We start from the raw sequence: 18,054 nt of genomic DNA on the forward strand, positions 1-18,054 counted from the left end.
TTAATTTGAGTTCCTGGAAGACTCCCTCTGAGACCATGTTGAACTATCCATTGAGTTGCATTCTTCCAAAGGTGAACTGTGATTTGCGGTGAGCCTCAGCTGTTCAGGATGCATTGACTGATTATAATGCAGTTAATGTTGCTGCCTTTTCAGCTTTAGTCTTAGTGCTATAGTAAGACAGCAGCACCAGTTAGCAGTCCCCGGAACAGAATACTTCTCTTCACCCTGATGTTGGATGGAGTGCCCCAGGAATCTGTCTTAGGTCGCCCCTGCACATCGGCCCTGCTGTGCATAGTGACTCTTGGGTCTCCACTTGTGTTTTTCTCTTCCTAATCCCTTCACCTCTCCTGCTGGAGCCTGACTATTTGTTGCTGTTCTTGTAGGCTTCGGGACTTAGAAGGAATTGGGAAGTCGCTGAAGTACTACAGAGATTCTTACCACCCTCTAGATGATTGGATCCAGCAAATTGAAACTACCCAGAGAAAGATTCAGGAAAATCAGCCAGAAAACAGCAAAGCTCTAGCCTTACAGCTGAACCAACAGAAGGTACCCAGAGAAATACTTGTCCTGTGTTTTGTCTGCATTTGGTTGGCCATGAGCCTCATCTTTCTCTTCTGTGCTGGAAGAAAAGCTAATTATGTAGACAACTATGGGGAAGAACAGTCTACATGAGAATTCTACACCCCAGACCTACCTTCATTTATTTTATTTCCTGGAAGTCATTTTTGAAAGCACAGATAATTAACAGAGTGTTGGAATAGTTTTCATGTGCCTCATCTTCCTGATTTCATAATCTGGGTCTAATTTTTCTTGACACTTTTCTGGCAACATAGTTTTATGCTTGCTGAATTAATAAGCATGGCCAGAGGTAGTAGACAGAACCCTTATTATAACTTTTGGGAGGGTGAGCATTGTAAGGTTTTTGTTTTCATCTGGAGTGGGTGTAATGAAGAACACCAAGATGGCTCTGCACGATTCTCATATCCAGTTAGACAGCCTCACAAGGGGTAGATCGCTTAGGAGTCTTATTCTGGAAGTGTGTTGTTTATCCATAAGTCAAGGCCACGTGGAAGGTGTGAAGCATTGAGACGTGAGGTGTTGAGTGGCATGAGTATCTCTCAGTTCCTGAGCATGAGGTGGGGTGGAATGGGATTGAATTCCCATCGCTGTTTCTCTAAACTGTGTTTACAGATGCTGGTGTCTGAAATAGAGATGAAACAGAGCAAAATGGACGAGTGTCAGAAATATTCCGAGCAGTACTCAGCCGCAGTGAAGGTGAGAAAAGTCACTTACTTGAGGCAAATTTAGTGTTTACGTGTATCGTGCTGTAGTATGTTTTTAAAGCAGTTCAAAGCATTTTGTCCTGTGTTAAAGAGCATTTGAACCCTTTTCAAACCTCATTCAAACCTTTTTATACTTACTTAATAATTCTTTGTGAGACAAGTTGGGTGACAGCCCCTGACTGGTCATTTTCACTCTCCACGAATGCGTGAAAATGTACACACACCCTAGACATACAGTTCTGAAACTTGTTTCTTATTGCTTTCCTTTTTTTCCCTTTAAAATGGAGAGAACATTTAACTTGTACTTAAGAGATACTTTCAGGGGCTGGAGAAGTGGCTCAGAGGTTAAGAAAGTTCAATTCCCAGCAACCACGTGGTGGCTCACAACCATCTGTGATGAGATCTGGTGCCCTCTTCTGGCCTACAGGCATACATGCTGAACATTGTATACATAATAAATAAATTCTTAAAGAGATACTGTCATTTTATAGGATATTATTGGCAGTTTCTTAGCTTCCCGACTCGACAGTTCTGTTGTTGATGTGGAATAAGTGGAGGTTGCCTATACCAAGAATATTCTGCAGTAAATATTTTTGTGACTTCTAAAGACAGTTTGGATCTTTGCTGACCACTGTACATGTCTCTACTTATGTTACCACCTTACAGATATCGCTAAGGTCAAATAGATTTTTTTAAATATTTTGTTTTCTTAATTTATTTCCTTATTCAAACCTAATTTGGTGAACTGCATTCCATTTCTCTGGGGTGAGTCACTGTGGACGAGCTTTCAGGTTTCTCTGTAATGAACTTGATCATACTGACTCTGTGATGCAGGACTATGAACTGCAGACAATGACCTACAGGGCCATGGTCGACTCACAGCAGAAGTCTCCAGTGAAACGCCGGCGGATGCAGAGCTCAGCGGACCTCATTATTCAAGAGGTAACCAACAGAGAGGAGCTGAGGGCAGGCAGAAAAGAAACATTATAAAAACAGTTTAACTTTTATCATGGTAAAGCATCCCTTTTGTAAAACTGGCCACTTTAATTATTTTTAAATGATTTAATGGAATTGTACATCATAATTTTTACATTCATCATTATCTACTTCTAATACTTTTTTTCTAACCATCCCTGACAGAAAGTTGTAGTTGGGCTTTCTTGTTAGACTTTCATGGACTGCCAACCCTCAAATAAAGATACAGAGACTTATTATTCCAGGACAGGCTCCAAAACCGCAGAGAAACCCTGTCTCGAAAAACCAAAAAAAAAAAAAAAAAAAAACCAAAAACTTATTTTAGCTTCGGCTCCTTCCCAATTAGCTCTTATAACTTAAATTAACCTGTTGCTATGAATGTACAGTCTGCCATGTACTCAGTTACCTCTCCTCTGTACCGTATGCACAACTTCTTCAGTGTCTCGCTGGCTTCTCTCGAGTGCCTACTTTCTTCCCGAACTCCCGCCTATTCTCTCCTGCCTAGCTGTTGGCCATTCAGCTCTTTATTAAGCCAGTCACAGTGACACATCTTCACACAGTGTAAGCAAATATTCTACAACAGAAAGTGCTGTAACACTACATTTTATTAAGTTTCCTTAAAACCATCACCTGCAGGGTGATGGTGGTACACGCTTTTAATCTCAGCATTCAGTAGGCAGAGGCAGGTGAATCTCTGTGAGTTCAAGGCCAGCCTGGTCTACAGGGCAAGTTCTAGGATAGACAGGACTATACAGAAAAACCCATCTCAAAAAGCCAAAAGAAAACAACAACACAGGGAGTGGGGGAGCGGGAGGGGATTGGGAGGAGGGAAGGAAGTGTAAATAATTGAATGGAAAAATAAAAATTAAAAAAAAAGAATTACAGTTACAATAAAAAGAAAAGAAAACAACAACAAAAACTTTTAAAAATAAAGGTTTTTGTTTTGTTTTGGCAGTAAGGATTGAGAAAGGGTTTCTCTGTATAGCCCTGGCTGTCCTAGAACTCAATCTGTAGACCAAACTCAGATATGCACTTGCCTCTGTCCCCAAGTGCTGAGATAAAAGGTGTATGCCAACACTGCCCAGCTCAAGAACATTTATCAATGCAGGAAAAAAAATGTGCTTATTAAAGTTAGAAAGAAGTTATAGCTCAGTGTGATGCACAAGAGAGTAGCAAGCTCATTACTCCTGAAATGCCACTCTCTGTTGGATAAGTGTGTGCTTTATTCTCAAAGCCCAGTTGGTAGTGAGGGCATCATTCAGAGTTCACTCAACTCATTAGTAACAGAGATAACATTTGTGTCATTTCTCTTTTGCAGTTCATGGACCTGCGGACTCGATACACTGCCCTGGTCACTCTTATGACACAGTATATTAAATTTGCTGGCGATTCACTGAAAAGGCTGGAAGAGGAGGAGGTAACCTTTGCCAGTGAACTTCCAAGGAAGCAGGAACTAGATTTGAGCAGTAACTGTAATGTTTTGGGAAGGCGAATATAAGCTTCATGATAACATGGCTGATAGCTAATATGCAAGTAGTTAATTAGAAGCTTACACTGGGAAAGAGGGGAAGCTTGGACATTTCTTTGTTTTTTGTTTTTTAGATTCTCCAAAAGAGAAAAGCATTTTTAAATTTTTACTTCAAGTGTACTAGCATGTTTAGTTCTGGTTCAATCCCCCAAACCCCAAAAGCAGTTACTTCAGAACCCTAATATGATAGCTGGTCTCATAGATGGTTCTGTTTCAGCAGGAAGATTTTTGTCATTTGGGCAGAATTTTGTCCGGCTTCCTCATGGCTGGGAAATTCTTTCTTTCAAGCTCAGTTGTTGCCCATACGGAGGCCATAGAGATGTGTTTCGTGCACACATGTGTGTTATGCATCTTGGATTGATATACATCCCCAAAGAATTAAAATTATTACAAATAATTAAATTTAAAAGATAAATTTAGTAGTAGATTCTTATTTAAAAGAATGGACTTTTTAAGACTTGTGGAGTTTTGCCCTTTGTGTTTTTGCCCCAGAATTATATTTGATCAAAAGAGTATAGTTCTGATTTGAAGGACTTCTGCAGCTTTGATCCTGAGTTTAAAATTGTGTTGAGAATTAGGAGGAATAAGAAGTGACTTGTGAAAATATATTACATGAAAGCCATTGATTATGACGTGAAAGGATCATTCTGTGCTCTATTCTTTTGATAACCTTTCCTTTCCTCATCCAGAACAGACAAAAATAGGTAGAAGAATGCTAAAATGTGTAAATGGTAAAATTTGGGGACTGGCCATCGTAATTGGACTGTTGAAATTCTACAGGTGTTGCTCCCTGACACAGTACTGCGTATGTGTTGAGAGAACAGTCACCAGCACCTTTGAGATGGTGGTTGCTTCCTTAGCTTCTGAAATTGCGAACATTTTCTAAGCTATTTTAGTCTGTTCTGAGTCAGCGGTTCTCAGCACTAACCCACTCATGGGCGCACTTCAGGCTTTATGACCAGCTTTCTTTGTGAACACAGAGAACCAGCTCCTATAGTAAATATAATGCATTTATTTTCACTACACTTTGAGAGATGTTATTCATTTTAAATAGTGTTTAAATCTTGCATGCAGTTGTTAAGCATAAATTCATGTAAGTCCTTTTCTATTCTCACAGTATATATTTAATTGTACAGATGTGGACCATTTAGCCCAAGTCCTGCAATAAGATAAAAGTTGACAGAAACAAAGATTTTCAAAGTCCTCAGTACTAATTATTGCTGAAACACTGAAGATTTATGGTGAATTGGAAATGCAAACAATATAGTTTTGAAGACAAAGAGTATAATTTAAAATAAAATTTAATACCCTTCTGTTTAAGGACATATTAATGGAGTGTCCTTTAAAAGGTCTGTAAGTCAAGTTTTAGACCCCAAAGAATAGTACTTCTGGAACAGTCTTGAAGATCCACAGTATAAACTGCCTGAGAGCAGCGTTTTCCGTAGTCCACATTTTAGCAAAGATAGGTGTAAGTTTCAGAAGGAACGAATAGTGTTGGAGAAACCTAGAACACTGGTTTAGATCAGTATTTGATATGATGGAGAAATTCTGTAGCCGATGCAAAAACCCAACTCTATAAATTGATCTCACTGCATAGAACTGAGAGAGACCTTGTGAGGGTATGGTTTTTGTAAGTTTGATGTCTACAAGATGAACAATCAGCCATTGAACTAAATTAGTTAAAGACATAGTAAGCACGTGTGAAAAAAATCCCAGTCAACCAGACAACATAGACAATTACTATTAAATAACCAGACAATTACTATTAAACCTCCAAAATGACTCTAACTAAGATATTGAAGACTTGGCAATGGATTTTATTTTTATTTTAATTTTTGCGGAGGTAAGCAGAATTTCATCAAGTGAAAAAGACTCAAAATACCGTGAAATAAGCTAAGCTGTGTAAGTAAGATTTGATACGAGACTGGTTCTTAGAAAGAATTATTAAAAATTAAAATGTGCATTTTTGCTTTTGAGACAGTGGTTGTCTGGGTAAGCCCAGAATGTCCTGCAGCTCCATATCCTCCTGTCTCAGCCTGAGTGCTGAGATTACAGGTGTGCATGCTTGTGCCCTGAGAAAACCTCATGTTTCAAACATACAAAATGCTGCAGTATTCCTAAGCATCGACTCTGATACATAATTGAAAGAAACACACCACAGCACAGCAGTTGTGATGAGATTTTCTTATCCACGGGGAGGTAGATGGAGGATGCTGAGCTTTTAAGCCCCAAATTATCAAAGAATCAGGAAAGTGGAGAAAGAAAAAGATTCGTTATAAAGTAAATCCTCAAAATTCACATATATACCAGTGAAAACAAATCAGAACTACAAAATGATTTCTGTGTTCCTCCTTAGTTTCTTATTGCAGTTACTTTGAGTTGGCACGAAGCCAGCACCGTAGCGATGCCAGCTGAGAGAGCTAGAGTGTGCCTGGAAGCCGGTCCTTGCATGGAGCGCTTCAGCTAGAACGTCCTTTCTCCGTCCTCCCAGCTGCTAACCTGTTTTGTTTGATGGAATGGATCTGAATCCCTATGTATATCTCTAAAACATTTGCATTTCACAAGTATCTTTGTGTTTGTGGGATGTCTAAAGGTACTTGACAGAGTGGATTTCAGATGAGGCACGCCAGCGACAACAGCAAAATCTGTGAGTGCTTGAATATCATCTTTTCTCAAGCCAGGGACTGGAGCTGCCTTTACATTAGCAATTCTCGTCATTGTAATTGTCATGTTTGCCATCGTAAGCAGTGCCTTGGAAATGTCATGATTTATGTAATTCCCCTTTCCTTTGTTAAAAATATTATCTCTTGAATCTGGCTCTCTGTTCTGAAATTCTGCTTTTTTTAGTCACAAACATGGAACTGTGAGTACCATGTTTAATTTCCGCTGGGTTTGTTACTACATTGTCTTCTTTTTCCCCCTGCATGATGGTTTTGTTTCAAGCTGCCATGATTAACTTGTGAGCGCAGGATGATATCATATGAGCAGAGGTTAAGTTTGACATCTGTTAAAGTTCAGGGTAGAGTCCTTTCTTGCTTCAAAACTGCAAGCCAGCTAATTTTCTATATGAAATTACTTCTGAGGGGCAAAATGGGGTTCTCTGGGAAACATGTCCTGCAGGTCATCTGTCTCCTCCCTGCTGGCTTGGTGAAGTTTCCGCTCTGAAGAAACTGGTGCTGGTGGCCACTGCTTCTTCTGCATTTGAGTTCCCTTGGTCTCCTGAGTCCATGAGTATGCTTGAGAGGCTGCGGAATCATTTTTGGTAGAACAGCTTTGACGCTTTAACTGTTTCTTTTAGATGAAAAGGTCTAAGGAGAATTCTGAACACGGGGCATATTCAGATCTGCTGCAGCGCCAAAAGGCAACCATGGTTGAAAATAGCAAACTCACAGGAAAGATCAGTGAGCTGGAAACAATGGTAGCTGAGCTAAAGAAGCAGAAATCGCAGGTAGAGGAAGAGCTTCCGAAAGTTAAGGAGGCTGCAGAAAACGAACTGAGAAAGCAGCAGAGGAATGTGGAGGACATCTCCCTGCAGAAGCTGAGGGCTGAGAGCCAGGCCAACCAGTACCGCCGCGAGCTGGAGACCATCGTGAGAGAGAAGGAAGCTGCCGAGCGGGAGCTGGAGCGAGTGAGGCAGCTAACATCCGAGGCCGAGGCCAGGAGAGCTGCGGTGGAGGAGAACCTCCGCAACTTCCGGAGTCAGCTGGAGGAAAACACCCTCACAAGAAGAACCCTCGAAGATCATCTCAGGAGGAAGGACTCGAGCCTCAGCGACCTGGAACAGCAGAAACAGGCGTTAGTGGAAGAACTCCGACGAAAGCGAGACCACGAGGAAGAACTCTTGACGCTGGTGAAGCAGATGGAGAAGGACCTGGCCTTCCAGAAACAAGTGGCTGAGAAGCAGTTGAAGGAAAAGCAGAAGATTGAATTGGAAGCAAGAAGAAAAATAACCGAAATTCAGTATTCATGTAGAGAAAATGGGCTGCCTGCCTGTACACAGGCTTCATCATGTAGGGCTGTGGCGGGTCCCCAGAAGCATGACAGACAGAAAGAGGAGGAGCTTAAGCAGCAGGTAGACGAGCTGACTGTCGCCAACAGAAAGGCTGAGAAAGAGATGAGGGAGCTTAAGTATGAACTCAGTGCTATCCAGCTTGAAAAGGCTTCCTCCGAGGAAAAGGCGCGGCTGCTGAAAGACAAACTGGACGAGACCAATAACACCCTCAAGTGTCTCAAAGGGGAGCTAGAAAGGAAGGATCAGGCCCAGGAACGCTACTCCCAGCAGCTCAGAGAACTCGGCAGGCAGCTGAACCAAACCACAGACAAAGCTGAAGAGGTCAGGCAGGAAGCCAATGATCTCAAGAAAATAAAGCACAACTATGAGTTAGAATTAGAATCTCTCCATCACGAGAAAGGAAAACTCCAGAGAGAAGTGGACAGAATCACAAGGGCCCATGCACTAGCTGAGAGGAACATCCAACATTTAAATTCCCAGGTTCAGTCTTCACAGAATGAGAAGGAGCTCTCAGATGAAAGAAGACAGCACTGTCAGAGAAAGTCAGATCATCTACAAGAAGAGTTTGAGAAGAGCCATGCACAGTTGCTTCAGAATATTAAAGCTGAGAAAGAAAACAATGATAAAATCCGGAAGCTCAACGAAGAGCTGGAGAAAAGCAATGAGTGTGCAGAAATGCTAAAACAAAGGGTGGATGAGCTCACGAGGCAGAATAATGAAACCAAATTAATGATGCAGAGGATCCAGAATGAGTCCAAGAACATAGTTCGGGAGAAACAAGCTATCCAGCACAGATGCGAAGTGCTGCAGATTCAGGCAGACGGCTTTAAAGATCAGTTACGTAACACCAACGAGCACTTGCACAAACAGACAAAAACAGAACAGGATTTCCACCGGAAAATTAAAAGCCTGGAAGATGATCTAGCCCAGAGTCAAAATCTAGTAAGTGAATTTAAGCAAAAATGTGACCAGCAGAGCATCATCATCCAGAATACGGAGAAGGAGGTGAGGAATCTGAGCGCTGAGCTGAGCGCTTCCAAAGAGGAGAAGCGGCGGGAGGAGCAGAAGGCTCAGCTGCAGCGGGCTCAGGTGCAGGAGCTAAATGACAGGCTGAAGAGGGTGCAGGATGAGCTGCACTTGAAGACCATCGAAGAGCAGATGACCCACAGGAAGATGGTCCTGCTCCAAGAAGAGTCGGATAAGTTCAAACGCTCGGCTGACGAGTTTCGGAAAAAGATGGAAAAATTGATGGAGTCCAAGGTCATCACCGAAAATGATATTTCTGGCATTAAGCATGACTTTGTGTCTCTTCAGAGAGAAAACTGCCGAGCGCAAGAGAACGCGAAGCTGTGGGAGACAAACATCAGAGAACTCGAGCGGCAGCTCCAGTGCTACCGGGAGAAGATGCAGCAGGGCCAGCACGTGGAAGCAAATCATTATCAGAAGTGTCGGCAACTTGAGGAGGAGCTGATAGCCCAGAGACGTGAGGTTGAAAACCTCAAGCAAAAAATGGATCAGCAGATAAAGGAGCATGAGCATCAGTTAGTTTTGCTCCAGTGTGAAATTCAAGAAAAAAACACAACCAGAGATCAGACCTCCGCATCAGGTTTCGATATGGCAGGGAGAGAGTGCCACCACCCCACAGAGACTTCCTCTGGGAACTCTGCACACCTCAGCCTAAAGTCCAGATGTCCACTGTCGAGGTGGACTCAGGAAGCACAACAGGTAGAAGAAAAATGTCAGCATAGGGTCACTGATCCAGTTCCAAAGGAGGTTCAGTTCCGGCAACCAGGGCCTCTGCTGAGCACGGAGGGCAGCCAACCATGCTACTCAGAGTATTTTTCTCAGACAAGCACTGAATTGCAGATAACTTTTGATGAGAAAAACCCGCTTTCAAGACTGTCTGAATTAGAGAAGATGAGAGACCAAGCCTTGCATACTTCCATACCACCTGTTAGGTATCAAGATGACAAACTCGAAATGGAATTGGTGAAGCTTTTAACACCCTTAGAGGTATACATTGTTCTGAGACCTTATTAGATATATCAGGCCAGGCTTCTTCTATTTCTTTGTTCTCCAGGACTACATTTTTAGCAGTTTTGAATGCTAAGCTGTATATAGTTCTGAAAAGAATATAGTACTATAATTTTCCATCAGTTTGGCTGCATTCTTACTATGAATTACTACTGATTTATGAATGATTGAGATTGTACATAAACGGATAAATTGACATATCTATAGGAGTATATATTTAATGTGATTATATTTTTAAAAAAAGATCTAGGAAATGGCTGTGTATGCCGTTCAGTGGTAGAAGACTTCCCTAGAGCATGCAAAGCCCTGGGTCAGATCCCAGCCCCACAAGGAAGGGGAAAAGCTAGATGAACCAAATATTACCTTTAACTTCTAGCATATTCTGCGGCCAGGTTTCATTTCAGTCTTTTTCCACACACTAATGTATTTAATTGTTAAAACCTGAGTCTCTCAAAATCTTATTCTCCCCTTATCCTTGGTTTACCATTCTTCATATATTTATAAATCAGGGGATTGTGTTTGGGTCAAGAACATTTACTAAGGTGCCATCATGTTCTTTAGGCAACTTTTAACTTCTTAAACATTCCTATTGCAGATAGCTAAGAACAAACAGTGTGGTATGCACACAGAAGTCACGAGCTTAACACAAGAGAAGAAGCTGGGTTCCAATGCTGGCGGCTGGATGCTGGAAGGGTCCAGGGCATCTGGTGGACTCAAGGGAGAGTTCCTTAAGAAAAGCATGGGGCCAGAGACTTCCCAGAGCTTTGACCTTAACCAAGCATGCTCTGTTAGGGAGGACGAGTTCCAGTTCCAAGGGCTCAGGCACAATGTGACTGGCAGGCAGCTGGTTGAAGCGAAACTTCTGGACCTGAAAACAGTCGAGCAGCTGCGACGGGGCTTGAAGACGGTTGAAGACGTTCAGAAAAGTCTTAGCAGGTTTCTGACCAAAGCCACCTCCATTGCAGGGCTTTATTTAGAGTCTACCAAAGAAAAGATGTCATTTGCATCTGCTGCCCAGAAAATCATAATAGACAAAATGATGGCTCTGGCCTTTTTGGAAGCTCAGGCTGCAACAGGTTTTATAATCGATCCCATTTCCGGTCAGACTTACTGTGTTGAAGATGCGGTTCTTCGAGGCATTGTTGATCCTGAGTTCAGGAATAGGCTTCTGGAGGCAGAGAAGGCAGTTTTGGGATATACACATTCTTCTAAGACACTGTCAGTGTTCCAGGCAATGGAAAATAGAATGCTTGACAGGAAGAAAGGTAAACATATCTTGGAAGCGCAGATTGCCAGCGGGGGCGTCATCGACCCCGTGAGGGGCATCCGTGTTCCTCCGGAAACCGCTGTGCAGCAGGGCTTGCTGAACAATGCCATCTTACAGTTTCTGCACGAGCCATCCAGCAACACAAGAGTCTTTCCTAATCCCAACAACAAGCAGGCTCTGTATTATGCAGAGTTGCTGCAGATGTGTGTGTTTGATGTCGATTGCCAGTGCTTTCTCTTGCCATTTGGGGAAAGGGACATATCCAGTCTCAACGTAGAGAAAACTCATAAGATCTCCGTGGTAGATACGAAAACAGGCGCGGAACTGACCGCACATGAGGCTTTCCAGAGAAACCTGATTGACAAAAGTATTTATCTTGAACTTTCAGGGCAGCAGTACCAGTGGAAGGAAGCCACATTTTTTGACTCCTATGGGCATCCTTCTCACATGCTGACCGATATTAAAACTGGTCTGCAGTTCAATATTAGTGAGGCTGTTGAGCAGGGAACACTAGACAAAGCCTTGGTCCAGAAGTATCAGGAAGGCCTTACCACACTAACAGAACTGGCTGACTTTTTGCTGAGCAAGATAGTTCCTAAGAAGGATTTGCATAGTCCCATTGCAGGCTACTGGCTGACTGCTAGCGGGCAAAGGATCTCCTTACTTAAAGCCTCCCGTAGAAATTTGATCGATAGGATTACTGCCCTCAGATGCCTCGAAGCCCAAGTCAGTACAGGGGGGATAATTGATCCTCTGACTGGCAAGAAGTACAGGGTGGCTGAGGCTTTGCATAGAGGCCTAGTTGACGAGGGCTTTGCCCAGCAGCTGCGCCAGTGTGAACTGGTCATCACGGGCATTAGCCATCCTGTCACTAATAAAACCATGTCCGTGGTGGAAGCCGTGAACGCAAACATCATAAGTAAAGAGATGGGAATGCGATGTCTGGAATTCCAGTACCTGACAGGGGGCCTGATAGAGCCCCAGGCTCACTCGAGGCTGTCAGTAGAGGAGGCGCTGCAGGTCGGTATCATCGATGTCCTCATCGCCACCCGGCTCAAAGATCAAAAGTCCTACGTCAGGAATATAATATGTCCCCAGACTAAAAGAAAGTTGACTTATAAGGAAGCCTTAGAAAAAGCTGATTTTGATTTCCACACAGGACTTAAGCTGATGGAAGTTTCTGAACCCTTGATGACAGGAATTTCCAGCCTCTACTATTCTTCCCAGTAGGGCATTTAAGTAACCCTAAACATGTAGAGGCAATGCCGGCCGCCTCCCGCCATCTGTTCAGAGCAGATGGTGTCTGCTTAATGTGCAATCTAGGAACTGTGTCACTAGCTCGAAGCACTGATTCTTGTAAGCTAGAAATAGCTCCCTGCTCAGAAAACACGGCCATCCTTAAATTGAAAATAACAAAAGATTGGCTGCTCCTGAAAATAGTTAACATTTAAAAAAAATTATCTCACTAAAATAAATGGGCTTTACCTAGAAAATGGGGTCAGCATGGTGGCCATCAACAAATTCCCAGACTTCTTCAGTCCTTTCGAGTCCTTCCACTGACTAGATTCCGCATGTTTCTGACGGGGTACAACATGCATACTGAAAGAGCATCTCACAGAGCATCGCAGGAGCTAAGAGAACATGCGGATGTGTCCAGACCTGTGAGGCTGGAGATTGCTTCCTGCAGGCTGCGATGTTCTTTACATATTAAAGTGTCCGCTGTAATCTCTTATTTCAGTTGAGATGTTGGAATTAAAATCTGTCAAGTCCTTTGTGTATTGGAGGGGAGGGATCATCTGTGTGTTGTTCCCTCTCCCTCTGCGTCCTGTTGTCTGATAGTGTTCTGTCACGGTGTTCGCGATTGTAATGCTAATGTAAAGGCAGCAATTCCCGGATCTCTCGGTCTCATGAATAAAGCTGAGTCTGCTTATTTTTCATACTCATGAAGCAGCTGGGTGGTCAGAGCAGTGAATAAAGACCGATTCTCAAAGCTTTCCCTAGACATCTGCGGTGTGACATGGTGAACATGGCTAAGTGAATGAATAAAAGATATCATAACCTGTATGCATGATGGGAAAACATTTTTTGCATTCTTATTTTCTCAGCGAGGATAGATTCGTTGACAAACTCAGTCATTAGGCATTTACTAGAATGTATCTCTCTTTTTTTTTAACCACTCGTACCTGTCAGAAGTCTTTGGAAGAAGAGAAGAAACAACATGTTGAAAAAGCTAAAGAATTGCAAAAATGGGTATCAAATATCAGCAAGACAATGAGAGATGGGGAGAAAGCTGGGAAACCTCTCTTCTCTAAGCAACAGGTATTCACAGAGGTCCTACTACTGACTGGGTAGAATTTACTTCTGCAAAGCACAGCCTAGAAACCTTTACCTTAGTTTCCCCCAGGGTTACAGGCTTTTATAATAAAGATCTAAGAGGTTGGGCCATTAGGCAGTTTGCCCAAAGAGTCATAGTTAGAATGTGCTGGAAAATGGTGTCCTATTCCAAAGCCAGAGCCATTGGCATTGACGCCACTATCAGCAAGCCAATGGGTTATAGGACCTTATCGTACCTAGATTCACTCCCTGATTGGAATAACTAGGATTGGTGGCCAGTGAAGTCATCAATCCTCCATGCCACCCACATAAGAAAGACAGGGAGAATACCATCTAGGATGTGAACGTTGTTGAGTGTTTAGTCATTCTTTCCTGGATCTTTTCAGTTTTCCAAGGAAACAGTCACTTAGGGTTAGTTGGGAGACTACATCACGGGGGCACTTTTGCTCCATAGTGTACCACTTGAAGCTCAGGACATTGGCATTAATGTCTAAATTCTATTAGTGCTGTTATTGGTGGTGGGAATTCCCTCTAGCTTGTATTTTGTTGTTGGGTTGGTCTTGTTTTGCAGAGACAAGGCTGAGACTATTTTCATCCTTGCTATGCAGCAGAGGCTGGCCTTGAACTCCTGATCTTTGGCCTCAGTTTCTCAAATGCTAGGATTTCAAATGTAGACATGTGTCATCATGCCTACACATGGACACCAAGAGAAGCTTTTGTGAAAGGAATAGTTTTCCTGCAGGAGGCTAGCTCCCACCCTTGCCTGACATGGGTAGTTTCTAGAGCTATCACTCAGTCTCTGTGTTTATGTCTCTTCTAGCTCTGCCTCAGTACTTTTACTTAGTTGACATTGACACGGGGGTGGTCAGGAAAGGTATCAACTCTTGTCTATTCCTGCTTTTGATATAAAGCCAAAGAGATCTGATTTGGGGTTTCTCTTGAAAAGGTTTATACTGAGTATATACTTAAAATATTCATTGAAAAGGGAGCCAGTTAGCTCATACTCTTTCTGGTGTGTATCAGTCAAATGGAAGAATTGAGAATTCAAAAAGCATTTACATTTGGTGTGTCTTAAACCAAAACCCTTCAAGGTAATTTGCCTCAAATATTTGATTTACAGCACCTTATTCCCAAGTTTTTCCTTACTAACAAATAGGAAAGCATTAAAATAGGCACATAAGCCCTAGCAAAGATGTCTTAAGAGAATGTATTTCTTCAGAAGCATGAATTACATGAACACCTGGTATCTTCACATTATAGTCACAAATTCTCTAAAACATCAGTAAGATTTAGATGTAGTATACACAAACACTTTAGGTAAGATCATGGCCTTAACTGGAATTCTACCAGAGCACTTGCCCTTTCTCTTTTAAAAGAAAAAGTAGTTTGATATACATAATGAGTGAGTTCTCGAAGATTCTATTTGCTTTCATGATTACCTACAGCCATACAGAGTAGATATAAATTGACTAAGTAGTATACCTGGCATCTTTTAGTTGGCCCAATATTCCCTCTCATTCCTGATCATTTAAAAAAATGGATGCTTTGATCAAATGAAAAGGGGTTAAGTCTTGGAAAAACTACTTGTCTCTCAACCAAAGGGTTTTCCTTCTCTGATTGACAAGGATGACTTGGAATAGAGGCTGTTAGCCTGAGCAGTTAGCTCTTGATCTAGAGGCCTACTGAGTACTGCTTTCACCATAATGAAAGGAGCCTCTGGAAGGAAGATCCTTGTCCCACGGTGTCCTTTTGAGAATGATGCTAGTGAGCAAGCACTGGGTTTCTGGCTTTTGGTACAGACATGGTTGAGCCAGGGCAGATGCGGGAACTGTGTGGTGTTGCATTCATGTGGTAGCACTGTGACTGGAGGGCTCTGCATTTTCTCTTGTGTCTGCTGCGGAGAGCTGACCTCTTAGCAGGCCTTATACTGCTCACAGCCAATAGGCTATGGGTGTCACCCAGAAAATACAGCTGTCACCTTTTATCTTGATGAAAATAATGTGTTTTTAAATTATTATTTAATACTCATTTTGTGGGGGAGTATTTGAATGTGCCTTCTTACCTTACAGCTTTCCAGTAAAGAAATCGCAACCAAAAAGGAGCAAATCTCTGAAGCTCTTCAAGCCACCCAGCTTTTTTTGGCTAAACACGGAGACAAGTATGTTGGATCTTATTGTCCCTTTCATTCAGTGGAGGGTCACCTTCTAAAATCCATCCAGCGGACAAAAGGCAGTGCATCTTAACCAACATCTCGACCGTGGACACAAACCAACCAGACTTTACTTAATAGAAGATGAGTTTAGCAATACGTCACCGCTAGTGTTCACTGTTCTGCGGTGTGCCAGTCCTCATCTGTTTCTGACAAGTAAACTGTCTCAGACAGGTTAAAGATGAGTAGCCATTGTGTGGCAGTTCAGGCTCTAAGTCAGGTTCTACATAGTGCCCTAAAACTACATTTGGGAAACTTCATACATGTGTTCTTTGCATGTGTGTGTTTGTGTCTGTGTGTGTGTGTGCACATACATGCGTGCATGGGTGTGTGTTTCTGTGTTTTCTAGTCCTGTTTTTTACAAGTTATCTATTTCAACTAGTATTTGAAACAGAGAAGGCATTTTCCCCTTGTTTTGAATCTTCTTGGAATGACTCCTCATGGTTACCCTGAAATGATTTTATACTATTTCTTTTTTTTTTATTTTGATGTTTTTTTATTGAGAAAAGGAAAAAAAAAATATCGCCTCCTCCCAGCCTCCCATTTCCCTCCCCCTCCTCCCACCCTTCTCCCCCCCCTCCCCCCTCCTCTCCCCCTCCCTCTCCAGTCCACAGAGCAGTCAGGGTTCCCTGCCCTGTGGAAAGTCCAAAGTCCGCCCCCCTCCGTCCATGTCTAGGAAGGTGAACAACCAAACTGGCTAGGCTCCCACAAAGCCAGAACGTGAAGTAGGGTCAAAACCCCGTGCCATTGTCCTTGGCTTCTCATCAGCCCTCATTGTTCGCCATGTTCAGAGAGTCCGGTTTTATCCCATGCTTTTTCAATCACAGTCCAGCTGGCCTTGGTGAGCTCCCAATAGATCAGCCCCATTGTCTCAGTGGGTGGGTGCGCCCCTCGTGGTCCTGACTTCCTTGCTCATCTTCTCCCTCCTTCCGCTCCTCATTGGGACCTTGGGAGCTCAGACCAGTGCTCCAGTGTGGGTCTCTGTCTCTATCTCCATTCATTACCAGATGAAGGTTCTATGGTGGTATGCAAGATATTCGTCAGTATTGCTATAGGATAGGGTCATTTCAGGTTGCCTATCCTCAGCTGCCCAAGGGACTAACTGGGGAATCTTTCTCTGATCATCTTGCAGTAGTTATTTTGGTTTTGTTTGTTTGTTTTGTTTTTATCCTGGAGTGTAACTAACCTATTAGTTTAACTCTTTAGTCTCTTTCTTAAGCAGAGGAACTAATCTTATATAGGCTATTTACTTTAATACATAATCATTTCAAAGCCTGTGCAATAATTCAGGCTCTATTTTAAGATTAAGTAGCAGAGATATTTGAGGCAATTTACATACTTGCACTCTTGAAGGCTGACATTACCTCTTGACACTTTATGCCTACTGTAGACTTACAGATGAAGAAAGAAATGAATTGGAGAAACAAGTGAAAACTCTTCAAGAAGGATATAATCTTTTATTCAGCGAATCTCTGAAACAACAAGAATCACAGCCGTCTGGAGATAGGAAGGTGGAGGAGAAGGTAACATTTCTCACAAATGTGAGGTCCGTTCAAGAGTCCGGTTTGTGCATGACTGAAAATATATGGCAATGTTCCTCGAGGTTTATACGTGGAAAATACTTGGAGAGAATTTATTTGAGTGTTTGGAGGCTTTTGTGTTTACAAAGTTCAATCTTACAATGTGCTGATCATCATTCATTCTGCGCCTTCTTAATCTCTGCCTTGCATGGTGAAGGAGAACGCATTCATTCCCTAACTCTTCTTTTTCAAAACCATTCTTTACTGTTAGGTATTTTATTATAAAATATGGCTAGGAAAGAGGCTACGGTTGATATGCTGTGGAGCCTTTTGGTTGTCTGAGATACCCACAAGAATTATTTGAGTGATGGGGAGCTACATCTTAAAGTGAGAATACTCTCATATCTTAAGCAAAAAAATAGCAAAAATCGCTTAAAAATTGTCCGGCTCACAGTCATGTGCCGAACACAATGTCTGATAGTTAGAACGTGTGTGTTATTTTTAACTCCATGGCTTCTAGGAATACTTTCACATAATTTGTCATGTTTGGGTGTATGTAACAAATTTCCTGGCTCCTTAGGGGTTTTTTTTACTATCCTTGCAAAGGTTTGTGTGCTGTAAACATCAATAGCATGGAGTCTGATGCTCTCTCATATCACTAGACCCTAATCTCACCCAGATGTAGAAAGCATGATTCGCCTTCTAGATGTGTGTTCTATTTTCTCACTGTTTACACCCACTCCTGTGTCCTCACTAACCTTGGTAGGGTGCCCGGATATTAAGTTTTCAATTCACAGATGCATGTTGTTTTCAAAGCTTTATCACATCCTGTGCTGATGAATAGATCACTGACATAGATCACTTGTGCATTTGAGCTGCCTAACATTCACAA

At 42.3% G+C, this 18,054-nt stretch overlaps 1 protein-coding gene across 15 annotated transcripts in view; it reads left to right on the forward strand.

Annotated features, from left to right (window-relative positions):
• The window catches only part of Dst (dystonin), a 399,168-nt gene that overhangs the window by 260,604 nt on the left and 120,510 nt on the right, over positions 1–18,054 (forward strand). For all 15 annotated transcript variants that reach the window (XM_013351021.2, XM_026785512.1, XM_026785510.1 and 12 more), the window contains 7 exons: positions 384–546; positions 1,192–1,275; positions 2,118–2,225; positions 3,577–3,675; positions 13,290–13,418; positions 15,503–15,591; positions 17,033–17,165. In XM_013351021.2, the coding sequence (XP_013206475.1) occupies positions 384–546; positions 1,192–1,275; positions 2,118–2,225; positions 3,577–3,675; positions 13,290–13,418; positions 15,503–15,591; positions 17,033–17,165 (805 nt within the window). The remainder of the gene's footprint in view (positions 1–383; positions 547–1,191; positions 1,276–2,117; positions 2,226–3,576; positions 3,676–13,289; positions 13,419–15,502; positions 15,592–17,032; positions 17,166–18,054) is intronic.

Source organism: Microtus ochrogaster, linkage group LG2 (genome assembly GCF_000317375.1).
Source record: "Microtus ochrogaster isolate Prairie Vole_2 linkage group LG2, MicOch1.0, whole genome shotgun sequence".
NCBI lineage: Eukaryota > Metazoa > Chordata > Mammalia > Rodentia > Cricetidae > Microtus > Microtus ochrogaster.